This window comes from Odontesthes bonariensis, chromosome 11, assembly GCF_027942865.1.
Source record: "Odontesthes bonariensis isolate fOdoBon6 chromosome 11, fOdoBon6.hap1, whole genome shotgun sequence".
In the NCBI taxonomy this organism is placed as follows: domain Eukaryota; kingdom Metazoa; phylum Chordata; class Actinopteri; order Atheriniformes; family Atherinopsidae; genus Odontesthes; species Odontesthes bonariensis.
Genome location: NC_134516.1, coordinates 9,998,313 through 10,023,585, shown reverse-complemented (window position 1 = coordinate 10,023,585; position 25,273 = coordinate 9,998,313). Strand labels below are relative to the sequence as shown.

The 25,273-nt window shown below is 40.2% G+C and overlaps 3 protein-coding genes across 6 annotated transcripts; 2 read left to right on the top strand and 1 right to left on the bottom strand.

Moving 5' to 3' along the window:
* The first annotated feature begins 652 nt into the window (after positions 1-652).
* On the top strand, positions 653-5,108 carry ddrgk1 (DDRGK domain containing 1). Its single transcript, XM_075477469.1, has 8 exons — positions 653-855; positions 1,399-1,542; positions 2,286-2,419; positions 2,594-2,695; positions 2,781-2,903; positions 3,022-3,060; positions 3,161-3,266; positions 4,680-5,108. The coding sequence occupies exons 1-8, from the start codon at positions 768-770 to the stop codon at positions 4,838-4,840; spliced, it is 897 nt and encodes a 298-aa protein (XP_075333584.1). The 5' UTR covers positions 653-767; the 3' UTR covers positions 4,841-5,108.
* Positions 5,109-6,102: 994 nt separating this feature from the next.
* On the bottom strand, positions 6,103-15,504 carry cars2 (cysteinyl-tRNA synthetase 2, mitochondrial). 4 transcript variants are annotated; one of them, XM_075477463.1, is made up of 15 exons: positions 15,059-15,504; positions 14,898-14,948; positions 14,690-14,807; positions 14,522-14,593; positions 14,105-14,210; positions 13,932-14,012; positions 12,733-12,862; positions 11,793-11,926; positions 10,692-10,759; positions 8,371-8,437; positions 8,098-8,236; positions 7,194-7,329; positions 6,956-7,054; positions 6,470-6,694; positions 6,103-6,320 (listed from the first exon to the last, which is right to left on the bottom strand). In XM_075477463.1, exons 1-15 carry the CDS (start codon positions 15,277-15,279, stop codon positions 6,213-6,215), a joined length of 1,755 nt encoding a protein of 584 aa, XP_075333578.1. In that variant the 5' UTR covers positions 15,280-15,504; the 3' UTR covers positions 6,103-6,212. The 4 variants fall into 4 exon arrangements, with proteins under 4 accessions (XP_075333578.1, XP_075333579.1, XP_075333581.1 ...); XM_075477464.1 differs by having other exon boundaries at positions 6,470-6,685; XM_075477466.1 differs by having other exon boundaries at positions 6,470-6,685; positions 7,206-7,329.
* atg3 (autophagy related 3) lies at positions 15,491-24,691 on the top strand. Its single transcript, XM_075477468.1, has 12 exons — positions 15,491-15,710; positions 15,994-16,035; positions 16,145-16,194; positions 17,354-17,424; positions 19,452-19,559; positions 20,401-20,453; positions 21,707-21,794; positions 21,884-21,918; positions 22,010-22,162; positions 22,434-22,561; positions 23,569-23,637; positions 24,225-24,691. The coding sequence occupies exons 1-12, from the start codon at positions 15,639-15,641 to the stop codon at positions 24,304-24,306; spliced, it is 951 nt and encodes a 316-aa protein (XP_075333583.1). The 5' UTR covers positions 15,491-15,638; the 3' UTR covers positions 24,307-24,691.
* Positions 24,692-25,273: the final 582 nt, after the last annotated feature.

Genomic DNA, 25,273 nt, shown 5'->3' with positions numbered 1-25,273 from the left:
GGGGAAATTAGAAAGTATCAAAGCAGGGATTAGAATAGAATAGAAAAATACTTCAAAACTACACAGAGACGGTGTGGATTTACACATTTAATTAAGCAAATCAGATGTTAAGATAATAATCTCGGGAGAAGCTTTAAAGACCGATAAAGAGAATGGGACACCGAAACAATTGTAGCCTGACATTTGTTAAAAAGTCAAAACATCATTGAAAAACACAAGTTGATTAAAGACAGGGGATGCTATTTGCCATTGTCCACGGTTTGGAAGGGCTGCACGGTGGTGTGGTGTTAGCACCATTCCCTAACACACTCACACGCACACACACACACACACACACACACACACACACACACACACACACACACACACACACACACACACACACACACACTTAAACTCTTGTAGTACACTTAGAATATTGGCATAACTTCCAAATACTCATGTCAGTGTCATTTGTCTAACTGAGGACGAACGGAGAGAAGAAACCTCAGAATGAACAATTAAGGACGTCTGGCGTGTAGGAAATGATTATTAAAATCTCTTGTAAAACTCGTCCGGTGGGTTGAGAATTAGAAGTTATTTCGGTTCATTGGGCTAGATATGCTAGGCACTCCAGGTCAGAAGGTGGCGGTATTGTGCCAAATGCGCTGGTTGCGAAGCACCGTTCAAATAAAAGAAAAAGAAGTCGTAGCTTGCTCTGTAGTAGTAATGAACAGAAAAGCGATAGAGACAACGGGAGATTAATTTAACTACACGTGGAGGAAACTATGGATATCGTGTTGTATGTGATAGCTGCGGCTGTTCTCATTATCCTGATTTTGTTCGCGGTGAAGGTGCAGCGGAAAACACAGGATGGTGAGAAGCACAAAAGCGGACATTAGTGAGCTAATGTTAACTGTTAGCATGTTGGTCAAACTGGACCTTTCACGTCATATTTCTCCTGTTGTACATTAACATTTTCAACAAGATGTTCTTTTGGTTAATGTTTAGTCTGTTATTGAGATATATGTATTGTATATTGTGATAGTTTTTGCTTCCCAGCTAAACTTTATTAAATACTCGATGTCAGACTACGTCAGCTCTCAGCTGTCAATTTGTCCGAAACTACGGATGCTGCTGTGGGCCATTTCAACGCAAAATATTTTTGTGATTAAATTCCATTTAGAATTCGATTGTTGGCAGTATTATGTAACAGAACAGATGTTCTGTTTTATAGCCATGGCTGGACATAAAAAGGACAAAGGTGCACCACTTTCACAACCCAATTGTGTAATATTTACTAAGGGTGTTACTGATGATATGAATGTTTTCTGTTTACCGTTTATTTTCAAATAATTTTAATTTGAACATATTTAATATGCAGTTTCTCAGCAGTTGTATGATATTTTGTTTGCCTAGCTGACCAGGAGCAACTGAGGGATGTTGCCCGGGCTGCGGGGCCCCCTCTGCGGGCCGCAGAAGAGCGGGGAGCTGGAATGCCACGCAGGAGGAGGAACCTTGCTGCTGTGATGGCTAACAGACGACCACAAAGAGAAGATCATGGTGAACAGCAGCACCTATACATTTTGTTAATTTGCTGTTGATACTGAGGGCTTAGATGTCTTCATTACTGAAAAATTTGCTGAGCATTCAGATTTTCTGTCATGATCATCTGGTTAGGTCGTCTTTTTCTATAAGTGTTGTTTTTCAGACATAGATTTATCCACTGGAGAGAGGTGTTTTCACCCATGAAAGATGTGATCCACATGCACAATTTATGAGGGACAAAGTTTAGATGGGGCTTCATTCCCAGTTTCTTTCACTAGTAATAACCAGATTCTAAATGAATTTGAATCATCGTGGGATATTTTTAAATTCTTTAAATGTATTTGAAGGGCGACATGGAGGTGCTTTTTTTCTATTTTTACAAAAGGAACATTTATAGCAAACATGCAGATGTTTTCCCTTTTGCAACTCACAAAAAAACCCCAACAAGAGTTCAATATGAATTAATTTCTAGGTTGAACAGTTCAGCTGTATGTTTGATTGAATTTAACTGGTGCAAGAAAAACGCCATCGGGTTGTTTTAACATACGACATCTGAGGATCTCATACAACTTGTGACGTCCTTTTTAGTTTTGAATTTCCATCTGCATGAATTGAGAAAGTTGCTACAATCACACAACATAAAACATTTACACTATCCAGCCACCTGACTCTCACCGACTTAAAGATGCAACAGAGGAATCTTGTGAATATGTGCAATATGTGACCAGATAATGTTACAAATATCCTGTGGATTTCAGAGGAGGAGCTTGTTGAGGAGGAGGAGGAGGAGGAGGGGGAGATGGAGCAGCAGAACTTCCAGCCAACTGCAAAAGTTGGAGCCAAGAAGCAGAAGAAATTGGAGGAGAAACAGGCTAGGAAAGCCCAGAGAGAGGTGAACACGTTATACTGCACAGCAGCTATGCTGAAAAAACAAAGAAAAAAAATGAATCAAGGTCTTACTGAATCTCTTACATTTTAGGATAACACAGTCATTGTCTGTCACTTGTCACTTTAACGGAAAACGTTGCAAATAGACACTGTTTAATGTGTCCTATATTGTCTACAGGCAGAGTTGGAGGAGAGAGAGGAGAGGAAGAGGATGCAGGACCTTCGAGAACAGGAGAGACGGCAGGAGGACGAGAAAGAACGACTGCTGGAAAAGAAACAGGTGTCACACGCACTCCGCTGCATTTTCTTTTTTTTTCTCCAAAGAGAAAAGGAGATCCTGAGACTCTGTGCTGCTGTTTAATCAGGAGGAGGAGGAGCGGCGAGCTAAAGAGGTGCAAGAACGACGAGAAGAAGAAGAGTACTTAAAACTCAAAGCCTCTTTTGTCATAGAGGACCAGGGAGAGGAGGAGCAGCTCTCAGAGGACCAGGCAAGATCACTATCAGCACCTTTTTGGCTTCCTATTGTCTGCATTCTTGAACATTATTGATTAATAATGGGATAATCTAATATTTATAATGTATAACATTTGTGTTCTTTGCTCTCAGTCACGGAACCTGCTGCAAGATTTCATACAGTACATTGAGGTAAGGCTGACCAACTTTACCCACTCCAACCTGTGCGGACAGAGAAAGTGAAAATATGTTAATGTCTGAACATCGAATTAAAAGAACCTCCTGTTTGCAGACTTGTAAGGTGGTTCTTCTCGAGGACTTGGGATCTCATTTTGGGATGAGGACTCAGGATGCTATTGCCAGACTGCAGGACCTGTTAGCTGAAGGCACCCTCACAGGTTAGTGGGCTTGTATGGATGAAAGCACTCGGAGCAAAGATGGAACATGAGCTCTAATAAAAAAATAAATGGTTGGCGGAGCTGTTTCTCAGGAGTGCCTAGCAGCTCCTGCGATGTTTCGAAATGCGCTGCAGTCCGTCGGGTTGAAACACAAGCTTTCAAAGCCAGCTGGAACAGAGCCGCTGTACAGAAGCTTTAGCATTGTGGAGGCAGTGAGAGAAAGACAACATGAGTATAAACATCTAAAACCTGCGGGACAGCGTCCCTCGAGGACCGGACGTGGACTTCCCTGCCCTAAGATACTTGAAACTGTAATTACTGCAGAAGGTGGCTCCACAAAGTATTGGGTTTTGGGGATGTGAATACTTATGCATGCTCAAGTTTTCTGTTTTTGTGTTATTTTTTTGTTTGCTTGACAGAATAAGAAATATTTTATATAATATTTTGCATTCACGCTGTTGGCGTGTTGAGTAAAGTTATAACCCTCCCCCCACAACCCCAATATCCATTTAAATTCCAGGTTGTAAGGCAACAAAATAGGACAAATGTCAAGGGGGTGGATACCTTTATAAGCCACTCTGGTTAAATAAAAAAAGAGGTGAAAAGAAGTATACAGATATATGAAAAGGGGGGAGTGAAGAACAATTACAAGTGAAGAAGTTGTTGCAAAATTAGATTTAAAAAAAAAAAAAAAAGTCTTAAAAAAATCCCAAAGACTCAAAGAGAGGCTGTTATACGAGACCTGAGCTGAGTGGTGCTGTGAAGACTGTAAAGCATATCTGTGGGGAAAAAAAAAAAGTGGATTACAAATTTAATGACCAGATGGTTACAGTCAACAGGTGGCATAATGTGAAATCAAAGCAACAATATAACTATTGCAACAACACATCATCAGTAGGGTAAAACTAACCTGTCTCACGGCGGTCTAAACCCAGCTCACGTTCCCTATTTGACTTGTGGTGATACAAGTAGTTGAGAACACACTTTGATGGTGCTCCAGCACACACTGACACCTATCAGATGTGCAGCCACTTTGAAACCAGAAACAGATCCACAGTGCAAACATCCACGGTCCTGTGTCTCAGGTCTACCTTCACATGTAGTTATGCACCAACCCCAACCACCTATCCAATTCATTGCCACTTCTGTTGACCCCTCACAAGACGAAGACGTCAAGGATGTGGGATGTTGTGAGAAAATTAAAAGCCCACTATACTTGTCGGGGTTCCACCGTTTTGTTGGTACAAAATAGACATTTTCAGTTGTGTTCTTATTCTAAGATTGTCACTGGTTTGATGTTGGTACCAAGTGTAAAACTGAACTTGTAATTCTAACCTAATTTCTACTCTGATAGTGAAGATATACATTTTATGGAGTAACAGTGTTCAATCTAACTTCTGTGTTTGGCTGCAGGTGTGATTGACGACAGAGGCAAGTTTATCTCCATCACCCCAGAAGAGCTGGACTCGGTGGCTCAGTTCATCAAACAGAGAGGCAGAGTCTCCATCACAGAGCTGGCTCAGGCCAGCAACTCTCTGATCAACCTGACGCCTGAGAGCCGCAGCACTGCTTGATGGACTGTCGCAGAACACCCGACTACAGCCTGCCAGAGAATAAACTGAGCTCAGCTCTGTGTGAAGTTTCCTATTCAGCTGGGGAGGAGACATAGCTAACGTCACCTGAAGAGCGGAAGACTTTTTCATCCAATTTGAAGTTTATACAGTACCATTTTAAAGGGGCAGGTTTTGACTGGTACTGTATAACCATCAACATGTAAAATAAACTGCATTTTTGGAGGGAGGGAGGTCTTGAATAAAAGCTTTGCATTTGTGTTTCACAACTTTTTGTCTTGAATGCGACCTGAGTTAAGGTAGTTCTCTCATGGAGTCTATGAAAAACAGAAATGTCAGCTTCCTCAGTGAAGTTCAGACTCAGTAAAAATCAGCCCAATCCATCTCTTAGCCCTGTAATACAATTTGATGCAACGGTAGATGATAGATTTTTTTTTAGGTTATTTATGCGAATCGGTTCTGGGTTTGGAGCCCGTGGGCAAATGCTATAATTTATTTTATTTTTTTTAAAAGAAGTTTTCTTCAGTTCTTAAAATGGCTACTATATCAGTTGCTGTTCAGCAAGCAGGCGACCTGTCTGTTGTGCGATATGTGACTGAGCTATTTTCAAAAAAATTAATTTGATTAGTCACCTTGAATTTGTGTTAGCAGTGTGGATCTACAGGAGCTGTTGAGTGCCAGTATTAGTAAAAAAAATAATGAAGTTAGCAGATTTGTAGAGAAAGGAAGAAATGGAGCACCGCGTTAGTTCTGGCAGACCACGTAGTCAACGCGCCCTTTGCCTATTGGCTGACGCCGACCCAACCCTTATGGCCAGCTGCGCTCAATGGGTAATCAGCTGCTGCTCGCAATTGGATGCTGGCATTTGGGGCGCTTCATTTAAACTTGATTTGCTGTCACTGCTTTTTTTTTTTTGCTCTCTGCTTGCACCCACCACCTCCCCTGCTCCACCGACTTCTCATTGCCAAACAACTTCATACTGTTGCTTGCTCTGTTCTAGGGGGTTTGTTGCCTTTACAGCAAATGGAAGGCACTCCACCTAAGGATGCTGCTGTTCCCTGTCTTGGCTTCCATGGAGCTCATGGAAAAGTCGGGAACTTCCTCCGAACAGAGCCATACCGCCAAACATAATTGTATGCATTCAGAATAAGCTTCTGAAATTCATCTCTGTTTCTCGTCTTGTTTTGACGAGAGTGGTTCTGACAGAAGTTTGGGAAACGTAATCAGTTCCAGCATCTATCAAACAAGAAACATAAACGCAGAACTAATAAACATGAACTTAAAGTTTATTACAACTCAATGTGTATTAAACTGAAACAATGCGACAGGTTAGTTTCTGTTGTTATGAAATTGTGATCACTTTTATCCTTTTGTTTCAAAGTCTTTGAGTTGAGTCCGTTTCAGAGGACTCCGGGTCCTTATCCTGGACTTTCTCTCCTCTCTGGCCGAGTTTTATTTCCCACGTGGAAGTTGCTCCTCTATCCTGAAAACACACACACAAAAAAAAAAAAAAAAAAAAAAAAAAAAAAAAAAATCAGTCAGTTCGGCCTTCCTGCGTGAAGCCACATTCGCTGTATTCAGACTGTAAAATACCGTTTTTTTTTCGTTTCCATGTGAACAAACTCAACACACCTTTATGATCACACCCAAAGGTGCCAGGTGCTTTCTGAGGGTGTCGCAGGCTGTGAGGAGAGGGACTCTGTCTGGGTAAAGTTCAGGTTTGCTTGGGGATCCAGTGGTTGGACCATCCTGACGAGTGAGTGCGAACGCTCGAACGTCACTTCTGAAATTAGTCAGCTGCTCCACGACGGCCTGCAGGCTTCCACGACCACTCACGACATCAGCCTCCTGCACGTGCTGAAAAGGCACAACAGATGTAGAAATACAAAGCATCCCTTAAGGAAAAGCTTGATTTATCCTTCTTCGCCGCGCCTCAGAGCTCTATTGTTGTAAGATCATCAATCACACAGCCGAAGGGCAATCTGTACACCTCTGTCTCTAAGCAACGGTTTGATTTAAAGTCTACACTTAAGCAGGCTTTGTGACACCTCACAAAAAAAAAAAAATGCTGCATGCTTTCCAAAGGCAACTGGCGCTCAATGAAAACACAGTCCTGACCTTAGTGTAAAGCAGATCTATCCCAAACACGTCTAAGATATCTCTGACGTAGGTCACCACCGCTCCAAACACGGCAGGGCTCCGAACCGCTCCATCGCACTGAACGGAAACACACAGGCAAATATTAGCGAATCACTAAGCTCTAATTTCAAAGCTTGTCATATGGTAAGCCTCTTTAATTTGACTCCTTAATGTCTCAGGTCTACCAAATTCCTCATTTCAATCAGCTGTGTCAGACCTGGTGAGTTACCATAGAAACAGGCTGGAGTTGGCGGTTTCCATGATAAACCAAATTCATCAGTGCACCGATGGCTCTTGGTGTGTCAAAGTCATCTGCCAGAGCTTTCATGGTAGCGGATTTAGCTTCAGCCAGCCTGTAAAAACATACAAACACAAACACAAAAAGCAAAGAGCAAACAGACCGTTATTCTCCAAATCGGACATTCGCAAGTGCTACTCGAAAGCACAGATGAAGGAATGTAGAAAGCCCGATTCTGCTGATGACAGCTGACATTACAAAGTTCCTGTTCTATAACGGACCTGCACACAGTAGCTGATATTCATCTAAACTTACTTTACAATGCAGAGCATTTCCAAACAGAGACAACGGTGTCATGTGAAAAAAAAGCAGAAAGTGCAGAGCACTAAGAAGACCCTTTTGAACATTAGCCGCATTCCCACTGTAGGAACCTTTGGCAGTTCCTAGAACCTTTTCAGGAACGGGGCCGTTTTCTCCCGCATTCGCACATACAGGAACTCGGGACCACGGCCCTCAGTTCCTATAACCATTTCAGCTCCTTCTCCTCAGCTGGGTCTGTCCTGGGTTCTATAGGAACACATCTGACGGAGGTGTTTGGTGGTCGGTAGCTACGCCCCATGTCACGTTGTCACGGCTGAAATGTTTCCTCATACGACACAGACACAACTGACTCATGTGCGAATGCAAACTGAAAAAGTTCCGCTGGGGAAGGACAGTTATCAGAACGAAATTCGAGGAGGACCGTTCTTAGAACGGCTCTGTCCCAATGCGGCTAATGATAAGGAAAAAGAAAAAGTACCATAGATTTAATTAAAAAAAAATGTAAAAAAAAACACATGCAGAGAATTAACTGAAACACAAGAAAAATAAATAAGACTGTTACCTCTCCCACAAAAAATCTTCCTGCACAGGTGAACACAGCAGCTGACCCTTAGCGTAAGCCTGAGCAGCATCGATGAAGGTGCATATGGTTTCCAGAGAGGTCCGAGCCTCCAACATGCTGCTGTCACTGTAGTCTATAGCTGCGGAGACGCCACAAGAAACTTTGCATTAAAGTTTTAAGAGGTCGTCTTAATGCTGTTCCCTTACTCTGTGTGTGTGTGTGTGTGTGTGTGTGTGTGTGTGTGTGTCCCACTATGCTGTATATCTTACCCACCGGATCTGTATTTGGATAAAAGACAAAACATCCGGAACTCATTGGCAGAGTAAGACTTGAGAAAATCCTGATGGAAGACAAGGACAACTTTTAAAAAAAAGTTTAACAGGCTCAGTAGACGGTACATATATTTATTCTTAAAAAAAAAAGTAAGTGATAAATCATTCACGAGGGACATTTCACATCAAGTTTGCCAGGTGTTCCTACCTTAATAATCTGTTGATCTTACTTATTTATACACTGTATGGGGCAAAAATCCCACATATTGCAGGATACTGTTGAGCAAAAAGGAAAACGTTTGGAGTTTTCCTGTGGCTTCTTGGGAAAACTTGTATCTTCATTTATAATATGAAGAAATTCAAAATTTCAAAATAACCTTTTTGAAACTCTAAACTTCTGCCTATCTGTAAAAGTTAACCTGATGGAACGAATTGTTTGTTTAAATGAACCATCTCCTAAGATGGAAAAAAAAAAAAGCATTTTAAAACAAATATATGCGACATGTGACTGGAAAACTATCCGTCTAACACAACTTTCACAGGCTGCCTTCATCCAATCAGATCAACAGAGCAGAGCCAGTTGGTAAATGAAACTTGCTCAAGGTTAAAAACTCATTTTCCACTGATGAAAACCTTTGCTGATGTTTTTTCCTCTTCTTTCTTTTCTTCCATTTTCAACATATTAACAGTCCAGTACCATCAACACGCACAAATTGTATAAAATAAAATTCAACACGTTAGTTAGGAGAGGTCCCAGATATATATTTACTGTACATTTCTGGAGATATGTAAACATTTTGTAGAATGTTGTTTGCCGTTCTCTAAGACTGTTCCATATTGATATTTTTGAGGGTAGAAGCGAGATTTTCTTCCCACGATTCGATGTCTATTGTTGTTTTCAGGAGAGTCGTCCATGATATCCCTTAAAATGATAACTTTTCCTCTTCTTTCTATCAGGAAACACTATTGGGTATTTCACTTTAAGGCGTCCACACTAACGTCTTTAGTACCTTAGGACTGCTCCATCTAAAACCAAACGTAGCCACCAGTATACAAAGCCGACTTATCTGAATTACTGATCTTTGGCCACTAATACATAGCTGGGAAGGTTATATAAAAGATGGATGTAGCCACCAAGCGTGAAACGTGCAGCCAGTAAAGATGTCCTTTAAAGTGCACTCCTCCAATGGCTGCCAGTAGCAAACCAAAAAACACCTGTTTCTCATTTAAAAAACGGCAGAGATGGGACCAAGTCACACATGTGCAAGTCTCAAGTAAGTCTCAAGTCTTAGCTTTCAAGTCTCAAGTAAGTCCCAAGTCTTAGCTTTCAAGTCTCAAGTAAGTCCCAAGTCATTTTTTCTTGGGCAAGTCAAGTCAAGTCCTGTAACAGGTCAAGTCAAAGTCAAAGTCGAGTCACCTTATTATTGCAATTTTACCTGCAGAATCTGATCTTAATAAAGTGAAAAGACAAGATATAAGTAACTGTCAGTAAACATCATTGGCCAATGTGTCCAACCTGTCCACCCCGTATCATATCAAGCTAACGTTAGCTAACTACCGACTAGGCTAACAGGATAATATTAGCTAATTTGACAAGCACTTACTGGTCAGAATGGATCTTCAAATGACGAACAAAGTTCCAAGTTATGCTAGATGCTTAACACTCAAGTCATCGTGTCTCAAGTCAAGTCAAGTGCCGAGTCTTTAACTTCCGAGTCCGAGTCGAGTCTCAAGTCTTTAATTTTTTGTCAAGTCACAAGTCATCAAAACAGCAACTCGAGTCAACTTGAGTCCAAGTCACAGTGACTCGAGTCCCCATCTCTGAAAAACGGCAACTTCTCTTGTGAAATACTAAGTCAATGATATCCTCTTATAAACAATTAAAGTGATGTTAGCTAGATTAATTCCTCGTCATCCGTGGTCATTTTTCTTTTAAATTTAAGAAATAAATACACATTTAGTCTCAAAAGCAAGCATTTTTATCCAACAAAGTCTCACTCTTAGCTCCTTTCTTGTCCAAATATGAACACTTCCTGTTCCAAAGAAGACCAAGACGGCAGCCGAATGCTGAACTTCAAGCTTTCAAACTTTCAGACAAGCTGATGGCTATATCAGGAGGAGATCGAGGTGTGTTGTGACTGCGATCGAACAGGTTTTTGCCAAAATTCAACTGCCTTGGCAGGTCAGTAAAAACAGCTGTAACTTCATTCATAATCCCACACATGATTCCAATGAAATGAAATGAAAATGAAAACATTTCAGGTTGTAAAGTTAAAACAAAATGCAGATCTGACATGAAATAGCCCATCATGACTTTATTACCTTGATGGTGATATAGTTCTTCAGCGATTTGGACATTTTCTCTACACTGCCCTTTAGGTGTAAATGACCTGGAGAAATAAATGAATAACAACAACCAGTCAAGTAAGCACACTCAAAAGAGAAAACTGGACAAATATATACATAGCTAACAATTCCCTTAGTCTCCCACTGCTGCATCACCACTGTGATTAACAGTCATCATACTCAGGAGAAAAGTCATCCCTTCTTTTGTGTTTCGAACTTGCTCACACCATCAGCGAAGTGTCTGACTGCTTGCAATGTGTAGTGGCTACATGTCTGAGAGACTTACATCTCCACCAATTCTCTGACCTGAAGACATTTTTGTTGGAAATGTTTCAGTGGGATCCAGCACTCTAGCTTAACCATTTGTGGGCTCAAATACGAGCACTTATACTGTGACACTGTTCATACACTAAAGCATTTTAGGTGAAAGTTTGATGTTTAAAATCAGTGATTCTGTTCTTTTGTATTTGCGCGGCACTTCTACATCAAAATCTTAAAGGTATGTGTAAAAGTGATGTCTAACTCCTGAGTATTCTTATGGTTGCAAATACAAACTAGCAGTAGAACTTCATTAATGAAAGTAGTAAAACTAAAAGGGAAACATTGATGGCAGCTCTGTCAGTAGGATTAAAAAAAAAAAAAAAAAAAAACGTACAAATGGGAAATTTTCTCTGTATATTTGGAGTGAAGATTAGAAGTAATTTAACTCCATCCATCCATTTTCTATACTCGCTTCATCCAATTAATGGCCGCGAGGGGGTTGGAGCCTATCCCAGCTGTCATTGAGTGAGAGGTGGAGTACACCCTGTACAGGTCACCGGTCCATCACAGGGCCACACGGATCATTTCAAAATGTTAGAACTATACACATTCAGAACCGCCACACAGTTTGCACATTATACATGACATATCAACACAGTGTAAAATAAAACACAAGAAACATTTAGCCAAATGTTATCGCAGTGTGTGAGATGCATTGATGGTCACAGTCTAAATTGGTTACAAAAAAAAAAATCTTAGCTCACAGAATGTTTTGGTTAATGAACTCAATGTGATCTATTAGACTTTTAGGTTCACCTGAATGAAGAAAGTAGTTTCCCCACTGTCTGCACTGATGATAGGCTTCACTCTGGGCGACCTCATTCTCATGGTGAGGAAAGGCCAGGTCGACACCTCCAGAGTGAATATCCAGCTGACTGCCGAACACAGAGCTGAAAACGGCCATAGATGCGACAATACGACATTAACAAGCTGATTGTCTATCATAGTGTGGAGAAGAGTTGCATTTCTCTTTTTTCATTGGTAAAACAAACTAACTTCAATTCAGTGCAAGTGTGCCTCTGAGTTACAAGCACAAGAAGAATGTGAAAGTACAGTTTTATACTCTATCTAGAGTATAAAACTGTACTTTTGATCTTTTTGTTTTGTTTTTTTTTCCTTTACACATATGAACTTCATCAACAGCTCTATACTTAAAGCCTTCGTGGTTTTCATTTATTTATTTTTTGTTGAACCCATAGACTGTAAAAAAGGTCCTTTACAGACAGTAAGAGTATGGTTGAGCCTTGCACCCTCTCAGTGCTTGAAACAGATGACCAGCACGAGAAAAAGACAGTCCTGCATAGAAAGTAAATAAGGTTTGCTCAAACTATTGCAGCGTTTTTCTTATGGTGAAAGGTTCTGAAAAGAGGTCATGATCCGTCATGTTTGAATTTAGCACGGAGGGGCTGATGCACCGTGTGTGAGACAGAGGCAGGGGGCGGAATAAAAGCATGGCAAAAAGTTTTAGAGTAGTAGATTTCACTAGTTTGGATGGTGCAAAATTCTTTTAAAAAGCATGAGTGTGTTGTCAAATATATTTAGGCAGCCTTTAATATACTAGGGCAGCCTGACAAAATATCACCATCGTCTGAGAATCTCTGGGTGAGGATGACAAACGTCACACAGGCCTCACAACTGTGGAAATCATGCATGCTTTGGAGACTTAAGACAGGAGACACCATGAGATAATTCCTACCTTGCAACAGTGGAGCATTCAATATGCCAACCAGGTCTTCCTTTGCCCCATGGAGAATCCCAGTGTGGTTCCTGAGGTTTAGACGGCTTCCAAAGAGCAAAATCCCTTGGATCTCGTTTATTTGAGCTGCCTGGAGAACCATACAGACGTTGTCTGTTATTTAAGTGTGTCTAACAAACCAACCAACGGTGCCAATAGTCATAAAGTGTGTGAAATTGGACAACTTAAGCGGCTGTCCAGTTGACAACATATAACTTTTGAGAAATTAAAGAACAAGCGCCAAATGGAGACATTTCATTCTGTTTCATGATTGGTTAACTGCGTCAGACTTAAGTTCCGGCAACTCAACTAACAACAGATATGTTTCACATTTGAAAAGGGACAACTTAGTCCATGTTTTCCTTTACAGTTTGCCTCTTCACATGGAACATCTTTAATTTCCTTTAGCTGGGAAAATAAATGCATCAGATGTTAAATGTAGTGTCAGTAAGTACTCCTGTTGAAGAAGGTTTTCCTGATTATTGGCAGGTATAATCACAAGTTAAAGGGGAAGCTCGTTTTTTTTATTTATTTTTTTAATCCTGGACCTTATTTCTGGCATAAAATAAGTTAATCTACTCACCGATAACACTTTGGCGAAAGTCGGCGTCCTTCGGAAGATATTTAGATCACTCGAGATCCGCGTATATCAATATACCGGGAGAGAACAGGGCAGATGCTGCCGCCACCGCAGCATCTTTACACGGAATTTGCTTTGTAAAGATAGCCGACTGTCACAGAGCAGTGAATGAGCTGTGCTGCAGCGGCGCACGTCGATGACATCATCCCAGTATCATCCCTATAAGCCCCCCAATAGATAACAACAACACGGCAGCTCTGAACTAACAGTGCAATAGTACGCGTTCATTCATTCATTCGTCTTAAAGTATTGGTGAAATAAAGACAGATAATGCCTTATTTAGAGGCTGTATTGTCTATGCCCCGTTCACTCCCGTTATATGGATATACGCTGATCTCGAGGGATCTAAATAGCGTTCGAAGGACACTGACTTTCACAACTGTTATCGGTGAGTAGATGAACTTATTTTATGCCAGAAATAAGGTCCAGGTTTAAAAAAAACCCAACTTCTCCTTTAAGTTTATCCCTGAAGGGCTGTCCAATGTAGAACAGTTACCAGACCTCATAACTAATACCTTACCATGTTCTCTCTGAGAAGCCATAGCTCCGACAAACTTGCCGTAACTGTCACCAATGGACTGGACATCAAAATATACATCACCTGCAACCAAAAGAGTACACATGCGTTGACTCAGGCGCTGTAGGAATACAACGGTTATTCAAAGTATCAATCACAAGTTTCTAATTATTCACCTTCTTTTGTGGCATAAGCGTGTCCATTTTTGATGATCCCTTCAATAAAGGCAACAATATGATGCACATTCTCAGTGACTCTTAGATACACTGCAGGAGGAACCACCTTTAAAACAAGTAGAGAAGATGAAAACATGCCTGAGACGAACATAAACACAACAGCTGGAATAGTTGTCACGTCTCTTGCTTTCCCAGCTTTTCAGACAATATTTGACTTACTGACAGTGACAGTAATTCTCTCACTATTCTAAACTGGGAATACAATTTACCCTGTCACTGGTATTATCTTTAATGCCAATGTCACTTTAAAACGTTATTTATTTTCCCCATGTACTTATATAGTTTTCGTTTTCTTTACACAGCTTCAACTTCAGGAACTTACACTGACGCAGTTTTAAATTCAATATCCAACCGCACCTTTAATGATAACATATCCTTCTTGAATTCATCTTCATACATTCTGGCAATAACAGCTGGGGAAACATTTTCCTGTCAGGGAGGAGAAAGAAAACCCTCAATTGACATGATTTTCAGCAGTCATAAGATGACTGATTGCAACATTTTTTTTTTTTTAAAGATCTTTACCTCCCAACTCCTTTTGATTATTTTGTCATCAACGTCAGTGATGACCATGGCGTGGATAACAGTGACACCAAACAACCTTGACAGAATCCTCTGCACGATGTCGAACCTGACATATGAACTGGGAAAAGACAAAAGTTTAGCAAAATCAACTTATTTAGTCAGGACACATATTTTCGGTGTGCAGAGATGTAAGTGTTAAAATGATTACCATGCATGGCCCAGGTGAGCGTGGTCGTAGACGGTAGGTCCACAACTGTACCTGTGACACAACACATGCATAGTGCTGTATAGGTTATTAAGCAGCAACGCAGCGACGTCACGCAATGTCACGGCGTGTGCAATAATCTCATAGATAACCATACTCCTTACCAGGTAGCTATCCCCTCTCTAGTCAGAATGAGAGGCTCTCTCTGTTTGGTAAGGCTGTTGAAAGTCTTTAAACCTGTGTCGAACCCGCTGGGTCTTATCCACGTGTTCCCTGAAACACCACAGCTGGATCCCTTTGATCTACACGTGACGGTTTTCACATAGTGGCTCGCTCTGAAAACCCCGCAGAGGACCTTTGCTGTCAGTATCCTAGACCTCCACATAGTGCTACTTCGTTAGCTGTAAAACAGCGCGCGCTCTGCTAGCTTGCGTTGGCTTCTCGTCCAACAGCTACAGACCACCTTTTATGGGTGTATAAAAAAGAGACATATGCATGATATTTCTATAACAGTTATGTCCCTTGTCACTACCTCACATGAGTTGCTGTTTCCCGATGTTGTCAAATACGCTACAATCACATAGAAGTTCTCGCGAGAGTGTGATGCAGGAAGTATTCAAACACGTATCATGTGATAAATCTTGCTTGGCACTTTGCCTGAGAAGCTATGTCAAAATAATTACATTTTCTGTGAGTAAAGGGCGTAGAAGGAGCTGACATATTACTCTGGGATAATTCTCCAATATGCAGAACGTCATAAACACAGTGAAAGGCACAGCTCTTGGAGTGGCGGAGTTTCTCACTCCAGTGTTGAAGGTAAACTTACATGAGCTAGCTTAGGTGGTAGCTAGTACGAAATATGTTAGTATGAAATGAAGAGTTCTGTCTACTAGCGCAGAGTAACATGTGTCACAGTATTCGTTCTTGTTTACTGAAACACTGTTTAGACATAAGGTTAATGAAGTAGCGATCCTACGAGAAAGTATTAGCTCAGTTGTGGTAAATAAGCAGCCCCACCTCTAGTCCCAGCTGTAGGTTGATGCAGTCCTGAAAGAACAGATGTACCTGACGGACAATTTTGATTTATTATTAATCACAGGAGTCAAAGTTCAAAGAGACTGGGGTCATTACACCAGAAGAGGTGAGAACGAACCTTTTTTAATGCTCCATCTATTTTTAGACTTGTTGTCTTCACTTAAGCAAGTATTCCAATTCATCTGTTGTAAAAGTCATTCTTTTTTGTATTTCAGTTCGTAGCAGCTGGAGATCACTTGGTTCATCATTGTCCCACATGGAAATGGTGAGTGTCTGCTTGCAGCTGAATTTCAAATATTTGACATCCTTTCACGTGTGTGAAGTCTGATTAAGGTTTGGTCCAGTGAAGTTCACAGACTGTCAAACCGAACAAGCTCAGCAGGGCTTAACATTTTGTCATTTTTTGATGACAAAATGATTGTTTGTACTATTCACAGTACAGTAAATGGGTAAAGTTATGGATTGAAGGACAAATGAGTTATAGGAGACTTGGAGTCATGAGGATGGGGTCTGCTGTTGGAGTTGTCATCTTCCCCTGTAATATTACTTTCAGTAGATTCAAGATAGTTTTATTTGTCACATACACAATTATACAGAGTACAATGTGCAGTGATTTTTTTTTTTTTTATTTTTATTTTATTTATTTATATATATTTTTTCCTCATCCTACTACCAATAAAAAATAATTAAAATGATATATGAATAATATAAAAGCTCTATTACAATAATCACAAACAATTTAAAAAATGTCTCTATTTAAGTGTCCAGCGTATAAAACATTACGTTAATGAATTAAGGAAACTGGCATGGATGGGTTGGTTATTTCTATCATTTCACTACATGCTGTTGTCTGAATTCACTGCATATTTTTGCAATATTTCCATATGTCCATAACATAGATAAAAAATAAATCTTTAACAGTAGAGATGTCATAGTCACATATCCACCTGTATGTATATGTGACAGTAAGTTCTTCTTTTTTTTTTTTTTTAATGTCAGTGCTATGTTTCTAAGCAACTTTTGCTTCCTGTTCTCTTTTCAAAAACAGTAACATTATGTTTGTGCTCACTTAAGTCTTCTGTTAATATAACTACTCACAGAAGCTGCAATCGACCTGTTCCGAAAAGACTCATGTTCTTCTTTCGTCTTGTTGAATTTCACAGTATAGCGCAATATCGCTCTTGGAGAAACCCAAGTTGCATCACACCATCTGTATCATTTGGCACATGAACAAAAATCAAAGAAGACATTCATTTCCTTTTTTGAAAACTTGCATATATCATGTTGAAAATATTTAGCAAAGGTATGTTTTTGCATGAAAACTTCAATGACTTTGCTGGTATTGTTAATAGCTCACTTGCTCCCAGGTTACTTATATTGCATATTAGGATGTTGCTCATTTATGAATGAATATTGTCTTCTAGGGCCAGTGGGGAAGAAGTCAAGGTGAAGCCATATTTGCCTCAGGATAAACAATTTCTGTTGACACGCAATGGTAAGAAGTAAATAAGGAAAACAGTTGTTTCAGTTTTTACATCGTCCTTGAATTATAACCTCAGGCCATCCATGTTGTCACATTAGTCGCATCTTAAAATTCTCTACTCAGTGAGGTTTTTAAAGATTGTATTTCTCAAACAGTAAATTCAAAAGTGTAAAGGAAAAGTGACTGTGTATATATGGATGTGTATATATAAACACAACTCACGAAAAGTTAGGGATATTTGGTTTTTGGGTGAAATTTATGGAAAATGTAAAAAAAGTTTATGCTACAGTGATATTATATCATGAAAGTAGGGCATTTAAGTAGAAGTATGCACTGGTGATTTCCTAATCTCAAACAATTTATTGCAACAAAAGCCAACAACAGTGGTGGGTATACAACAAAAAATGTCAATGTCAATATCTTTTCATATGCCTTGAGCATCAATTACAGCTTAACAACAACGTCTCATGCTGTTCACAAGTTGCCTTATTGTCTGCTGAGGCATGGCATCCACTTATGAGCCTCTACAAGGCGACTCAGCTGATCCCATAGGTCTTCTTTGGGATTCAGATCTGGAGAAAGTGCAGGCCACTCCATTAGAGTTACCCCAGTCTCCAGAAGCCGTTCCATTATCGACCATGAAGATGAAATTAGGCTTGTGTTGCTCATGCAGGGGCAAAATGACTGGAATAATGATGTCATTCAGGTAGTATGGTCTTGTCAATGTACCATTCACAAAGTGTAGGGCAGTTCTGTACTGACTAGACACACCTGCCCACATTGTAACACCACCACCACCAAAGGCTCATCTGTCGACAACAGTGGCTGACGCATAGCGCTCTCCTCGACGTCTCCAACATCGTTGGTGTCCATCATTTCTGCTCAACGTGAATCGACTTTCATCAGAGAACAGCAGAGAGTCCCACTGGTCCCTCGTCTCCAGCGTAGATGCTCCCTGACTCATGCAACACGATGGCACCTGTGCCCGGTGGTGTGGTCAGGTACCCTTGCAGGTCGCCTAACACGCAGACCACGCTGATGTAAACGGTTTCGAATGGTCTGACGTGACACTTGGGTGCCTCTCACCTCCCTTGAATGTGCCTGGAGTTGAGTGGCATTCATCATCCGGTTCCGCAGGGCGCTGTTCACAATGAAGTGGTCATCAGTGTGGGACGTGGCCAAAGGACGTCCACTTCTATGCCTTTCTGTGACTCTTCCAGTCTCTCTGTATCTCTGTTGCAACCTGCTGATGACACTCTGTGACACTCTGAGCTCAGTGGCCACATCCGTCTGAGAACATCCCGTTTGAAGCTTCGCAACGGCGGGGTACTGTTGATCAATTGTTAGGTGTCGTCTTGGTCTCATGATGCCAAAATGTGAACGGCATGATGAGGAGGACTGTTTACATACCGATTCTAATTGAACCAGGAAATTGATTGGTCGATTCATCAAACACCTGTTGTGAATTTTGCCGTTAAACATCCTTGTTGGAGAACAGCAACTTGTGCGAAAACTACTGAAACATTGAACAGTTGAACATGTGCATTCAAAGGTTCACAGAAGGTCACATTAAGTTCACCTGTAAAGGTTAGAATGCATTTTAGGTTCACTCTGAAATTTCACCCAAAAGCTGAATGTCCCTAACTTTTGTATGTATGTATACTGTCGTGGAAGTTTGGCAGGATGTGGCCTCTCGATGTAATTACGAGGCAAATAGTTGGGGTGGTCGGTGGCGTAGTGGGTTAAGCAGGCAGCCCATGTACAGAGGCTACAGTCCTCACTGCAGCTGGCCCCGGTTCGAGGCAAATGGTTAATGCAGATTGGAAAGCCTGTTGTGGGGGTTTCTCAAGCGGTTCTAAGAGACATTGAATTTACCATTACAATATAATGTGTGTATATGTGTATATCTAATGATATGTGTTGCAACTATATCAAATCAGCCAGCTGTAAAAAAAAAATTCAAGGATGCCATAAATACATTTCATTCTTCCTCTCCTTTGTGTAAAACTCCACCTTCCTGTTTGTTTTTGATCTTGTAGTTCCATGTTACAAGCGTTGTAAACAGATGGAGTATTCTGATGAGCTTGAAGCCATCATAGAGGAAGATGATGGAGATGGTGGATGGGTGGACACTTACCACAACTCAGGTGGGACACTGTCTCTCAATATAAATGCACTTCCGGATCCCTGCTGCATTTGGCTCTGATTTTCCACGTAAAAAGTGGAGACTGATAAGTGAATCGTGTGGAATCGTGTGTATGATTACTGTTTGCTGCTGACATCATATGTTTTAGCTCACATCATTTTGTCAGCTAAAATATAGGTCAGAGGTAAGGATTCTTGTTTGATCACATTTCTACTGATGCCAGTTCGTCATGTGACACCGTTCACAGCACATGTCATAAGAAAGTGAAATGTTCAGTTACACCCAGCATTCAAACTCGCCCCCTGCTCAACCAGCAAGAGCCAGCAGGAGACTGATGTCGGATAGATGAAACCATTTTGGCAGATTGTCTCTCTTCACTAATGTTTAAAAAGAAAAGGAAGAAATATGCTCAAACCTCAGCACAGTGCGGCAGGAAAGGTGCCATTCTACCAGATTTAATGGAGATGGCACGATTTATCATCTGCCACTTGTTGAAGCGTCCTTGGGCAGATACGGACCCCCACGAGATGTGTGAACATAAAAGCACTTTGAGAGGTCACACAGCCCATTTACTGTTTATTTGTGTCTGGCAGAGAGCAAAGCAGTGATCGGAAATGTTTTGAGTTTCATACTGCGGTTGAAAATCAAGTCTTGGTTAGCTCTAACTGATAGCAAGGCCTCTTTCTAACAATACCAGTTTTTAGCAGATCATGTTGAAGATGTTAAATAATTACTAAGAAGTGTTTTTATAGCTTTATGGTGAAATAGCACATAGCTTTTGATGTCAAAGATTTTTAATTTTTAATGGATTTCAGAAGATTGATTTTGATGTGTCTGAGCAGGTGTGTTAGGAGTCACGGATGCCGTACGAGAAATTTCACTCGACAACAATAAGGTATGCTTCATACTTCTTTTTCCTAATGAATTCAACATGAACTCTGAAAGCTCCAAATGAAAAGATGAATTTCTTCAAACTGGTTATAATGAATCATTTCTATTAATAGATTTAAATCCTAAATGAAAACAATGGCTTCAATCATAATGATGATCCTATAGAGAAATATAAGCTGAAGTGCAAGTCCAAGGTTAATAAAGATTTGTTGTGACTGTCAGTGCATTGTTAAGCTGTGAGACGGCAGCCTGACTGGTTTGATTGACTCTGTGCTGTCAAATCACCATCAGTTGTTTAACCCTCAGCATTGTTGGACCTGACAGGTGCAGCTGCACTTTAAGCCGTGCAAGCACTCTCTTTTAACTGCGGACTTGTGTGCAGTTTGCAGATTTAGACTTGTGCGGGTATTTGTTTTGGAAATGGAAATGACATTGTCATGCCGTACTTTAGTCATCGACTTGATCAAAACAAAAATGGTCAAAAATTGCAGCATTTTTATTATTATTTTTTTTTTTTCTTTTTTAAATGGAAAAATAAATTGTTCATTTATTCGCTCCCAAAAGGAAAAACTCAATGCAAATTCTACGACAGCGGTGATTCCATCATTTTTGCCGTTGTGTAGGCGTTGTATTGAATAGGCGTTGTTTATACTTTTTGAGTGTGTTTGATCATTCAAAAATGTGTCATATTGTTGTTAATTTTTTTCCAGTCGGTCACGGAATAGATTTTAAAAGCCTGCTAAAATACATCTGTGATATGTTCAGAGAATATAAAGCCAGCAGAGCTCTTAGATCCAAGGACTCAGGTCAGCTGGTCCAGTCCAGAGTCCAGACTAAACATGGAGAAGCAGCATTTAGCTGTTATGCTGCAAACAAGTGGAACAAACTGCCAGTGGAGATTAAACTCTCACCAAATAGAGACATTTTTAAATCCAGGTTAAAAACATTTCTGTTCTCGTGTGTCTATGCACGAAATCTGCACGCTATCTTTTAACTTATCTGGACTGTTGCTTGTTTTTAAATTCATTTAAATGATTTTATTTGTTTCTCTTTATATTATTTTATGTATTTTTAATGCTCCTTCCACTCCCTGCTGCATTGCTTTTATTCTATGTAAAGCACTTTGAATTGCTTTGTACGTGAAATGTGCTACACAAATAAACTTGACTTGAATTAATGCCTTAGTATCATTTTTAAAGTCTCAGTCTCATTGTAGTCAAAATCACAAACGGCTCCCTTTCATTTGAATTCTTGAAGGACAACAATATGAATGCCACATCTGCAGCATGTTGTGATGACGAGGATGATGATGAAGACGAAGGTGGAGAAGCGGCAGATATGGAAGGTAGTCATGTGTTACTCATGAAATGGTTCTTGTGATGTCACTGTGATGTCACTCGCAGCATGTGACCTTGCGTTCTGCTGTCTTTTCAGAATATGAAGAGAGTGGTCTGTTGGAAACGGATGAGGTATGCTCGTAGTTTCAGGAGGTATTTTTCTGCAAGGTCAGATGTCATCATTGCACCCGTCCACTTTCCGTGACTTTTTCCTCTGTTTTAGGCGACCTTGGACACTAGTAAAATGGTAGAAACTAAAGCCAAAGCAGAACCTGGGAGTGAGGATGCCATCCTTCAGACCAGAACATACGACCTGTACATCACTTACGATAAATACTACCAGACTCCTCGACTGTGGCTCTTTGGATACGATGAAGTATGTACTTGGACAAAATGGAGCTTCATAAGCTCGGGCTGTTAATTCCACAAAGTGTTTATCTATTATTCAGGAGGCAGGAAGCATTTGGAAAGTACATTCACAATTATATGTGCTTTCATTTCCATGTTGTCGGGTTGTGTTCCATTTTCAGGACAGATCGGAGTGTTTTATTCAAAGCTAGCGGGAAGCAACTTTTGCCTTTTGGGTTGGTGCAAGATTCCACACCAGAGATATAGTCGGTTCATCTAAATGTTGATCTGTTTTCCAGGACAGGCAACCACTGACTGTAGAACAGATGTATGAGGATATCAGCCAGGACCATGTGAAGAAGACGGTCACCATTGAGAACCACCCCAACCTTCCTCCTCCTGCCATGTGCTCTGTCCATCCATGCAGGTGAGAAGGACACATGGAGAGAAAGCTTTCCTTTCATTCTGGGTGCACGCCTGCTGATAGGTTCTATGTTTAGCTGCAGTTCAATGGGCTGTGTTGTCTCAAAACAAGTGGGCAGATGACGCATGTTACATAATGAAAAAATGCAATATTATTTGCGAAGGTAATTAGGAGGTTGGCAAGCAATGGTGGTTCTAGTCACTTCTTGACTGTCAATTTTCTATTTAGTTTCAAAGGTCCAGTCATTCTACAAAAAACAAAGCAATCATTACACTGGAAAAAAATCAAAGTCTTACCAAGTGTATTTGTGTCATTTCTAGTCAAAATATCTCATTACACTTAATATCAGACACAACTGCCTAACAAGTACTATTTCAGCCAGATATAGGGACTTGTTTGAAGACAATACATCTTGAATATCTTGATAAACGAAAAAGTCTTGAAAACAAATTGTTTTGAGTCACATATCATATGAAACAAGCTTTTTTAAACATTTGAAGAGGTTTTTAAGCTAATTTCAAGATCACTTTTATCTCAAAAGTCCCAAATATCACATCTTATTTCAAGAAATCTTGACAAGCCGATTTTCACTAGTTCCATTGGCAGATTTTTTTTTTCTTATTTCAAGCAAAAACGTCTCGTATTTGTTGTTTTTTTTTTACTTATTTTTGGAGGGGCATTTTTCCAGTGTATGTGTAGAATGCTGCTTGTTTTTCTTGCTGCTGAGGATGTTTGGACTTGTTGTCTTGCCACAAAATTGATATGGAACATTTGCTTCCTGTCCCTTTAAAACATTCAGACACCTCTGTAATCAGTAATCTGTGCTGCCTGTAGCATCATTTAAATGTGATTAGCTAAGAAGCTAACCACGTTTACATGATGCTACATGACTGATTGAGCCTGTTGTTGTACCTTTACAAGGCTGAGGTAATTTAGCTCATGGTTTACATACAGAAAGATTATGCAGCACTCTGTCAATGTATTTTAACTGATGGGAACATTGTTTTCAGACATGCTGAGGTGATGAAAAAGATCATTGAGACTGTGGCAGAAGGTGGAGGAGAGCTTGGAGTGCATATGTATCCTTTGATGGCGATAACATGATACCACACTATGGTCTCAATCCAGTAAAATGAAAGAGAAGGGCTCCACTGAAATATGTTGGGTCAAAACCATCAGGAACATGGTGTCTCGACTCGCATGCTAATTCCCTTTATTGCTTTTACATTATTTTAGTCGATATTCAAATGTTAGCACCACAAAATAGGACAAAAGAACCGTGTATCTCTGTTTGTTTGTCCTGTTATTTGCCAGTAGCAGAGTTATCCTCGGGGCCTTTTCTGTTGACAAAAACAATCTAGTCGAATTGATTTTAAAACTTCAACTGAAAGTTTTGCACTGATATTTAATAGCTTGCTAAATCAAAGTCACCAGTATTACACTGTCGAACTCATATTCCATCTCCTGTACACCTCCGTTTACATGATGAATGTACATTTGCAGCTCTTCAAACAAGCTCCAGCGCTATTTCCATTGTGCTCGTTTGTTAAATGTAATAATACGCCGCTACTTGCAAGAACTTCTGGTGCAGCTACTGCCCTTATATCATTTTATAATGTCTCTCCTTGATCACGTGTTTTTTTTTTTCCTTAACTGAGACTTTCAGGTATCTTCTGATTTTCCTCAAATTTGTGCAGGCTGTCATTCCAACAATAGAATATGATTACACAAGACACTTCACAATGTAGCTCGATCTCCGTGAATCTGCTCAACCAAAACAGCATGTGTACATGTGAGATGTCAGTTTATCTCAGTCTGCTCTGAATTCAACAGGTTTATGTTGGTCAGAAAAAAGATTTCTCCTTTAAATGTTTGTCTTTTTTTCAAAAACACACGCACACACATGAATATATATATATATATATATATATATATATATATATATATATATATATATATATATATTTATTTGTCGCTTTTGGAACCCAGAGCATCCTGAAATGGAGATCTGCATCAGTGGCATCCTTCTGCACCCAGTGCAGAGACAGAGTTAATACTTCACTCAAACTGTTGCTCGCTGAGCTGTGGCACAAATACTCCCAACTTTTATTAAACGCTCATCTTCTTTCACAAGTAGGTGTTTGAGTTTTTGTGTTTGGAATGAATTGGTTTTATTTTCCTCTCTCATAACGTTTGACAGAACGTGTCACTAGTTCTCCCCTGAGTATTTCCCCTTTGTGCTAAACGGCGCTAGCCACAATCTGAACATCTTGTTTCCACACTCGCAGCGAAGGAGCCGATTTTTTCCTCGGTGTGAGACAAAGCTGTACCCAACAAGCTTGACAGTTCATTCTGATGTTTATTTACAGGTGTGATGTTGTTAGCATTATGTAATAAGCTCTGACAAAGTTCCTGTTAAGAAGACACTGATGTCATTAAAACTCAACCCTTCCTCACTGCTTCAAATGTACAAGTCGAGCTCTGAAAAACAGTTTTTAAAAATCTGGTCGTGCAAAGTGTCAGGAGGGCAAGTCCAGTCCACACCTAAAAATCCCAGCAAACATCTTATTAGTGTTCGTTTTCTGCGTCCACCTGTTGAATGTAAGCCCAGTAGTCACTTCCCTTTTAGCTCGGATTTACTTTTCCTCCAACTCCTGAGGAAAAACATTGATCCCTTTAGCCGGTAAGTGCTCTATATTAACAAGCCACTGTGTG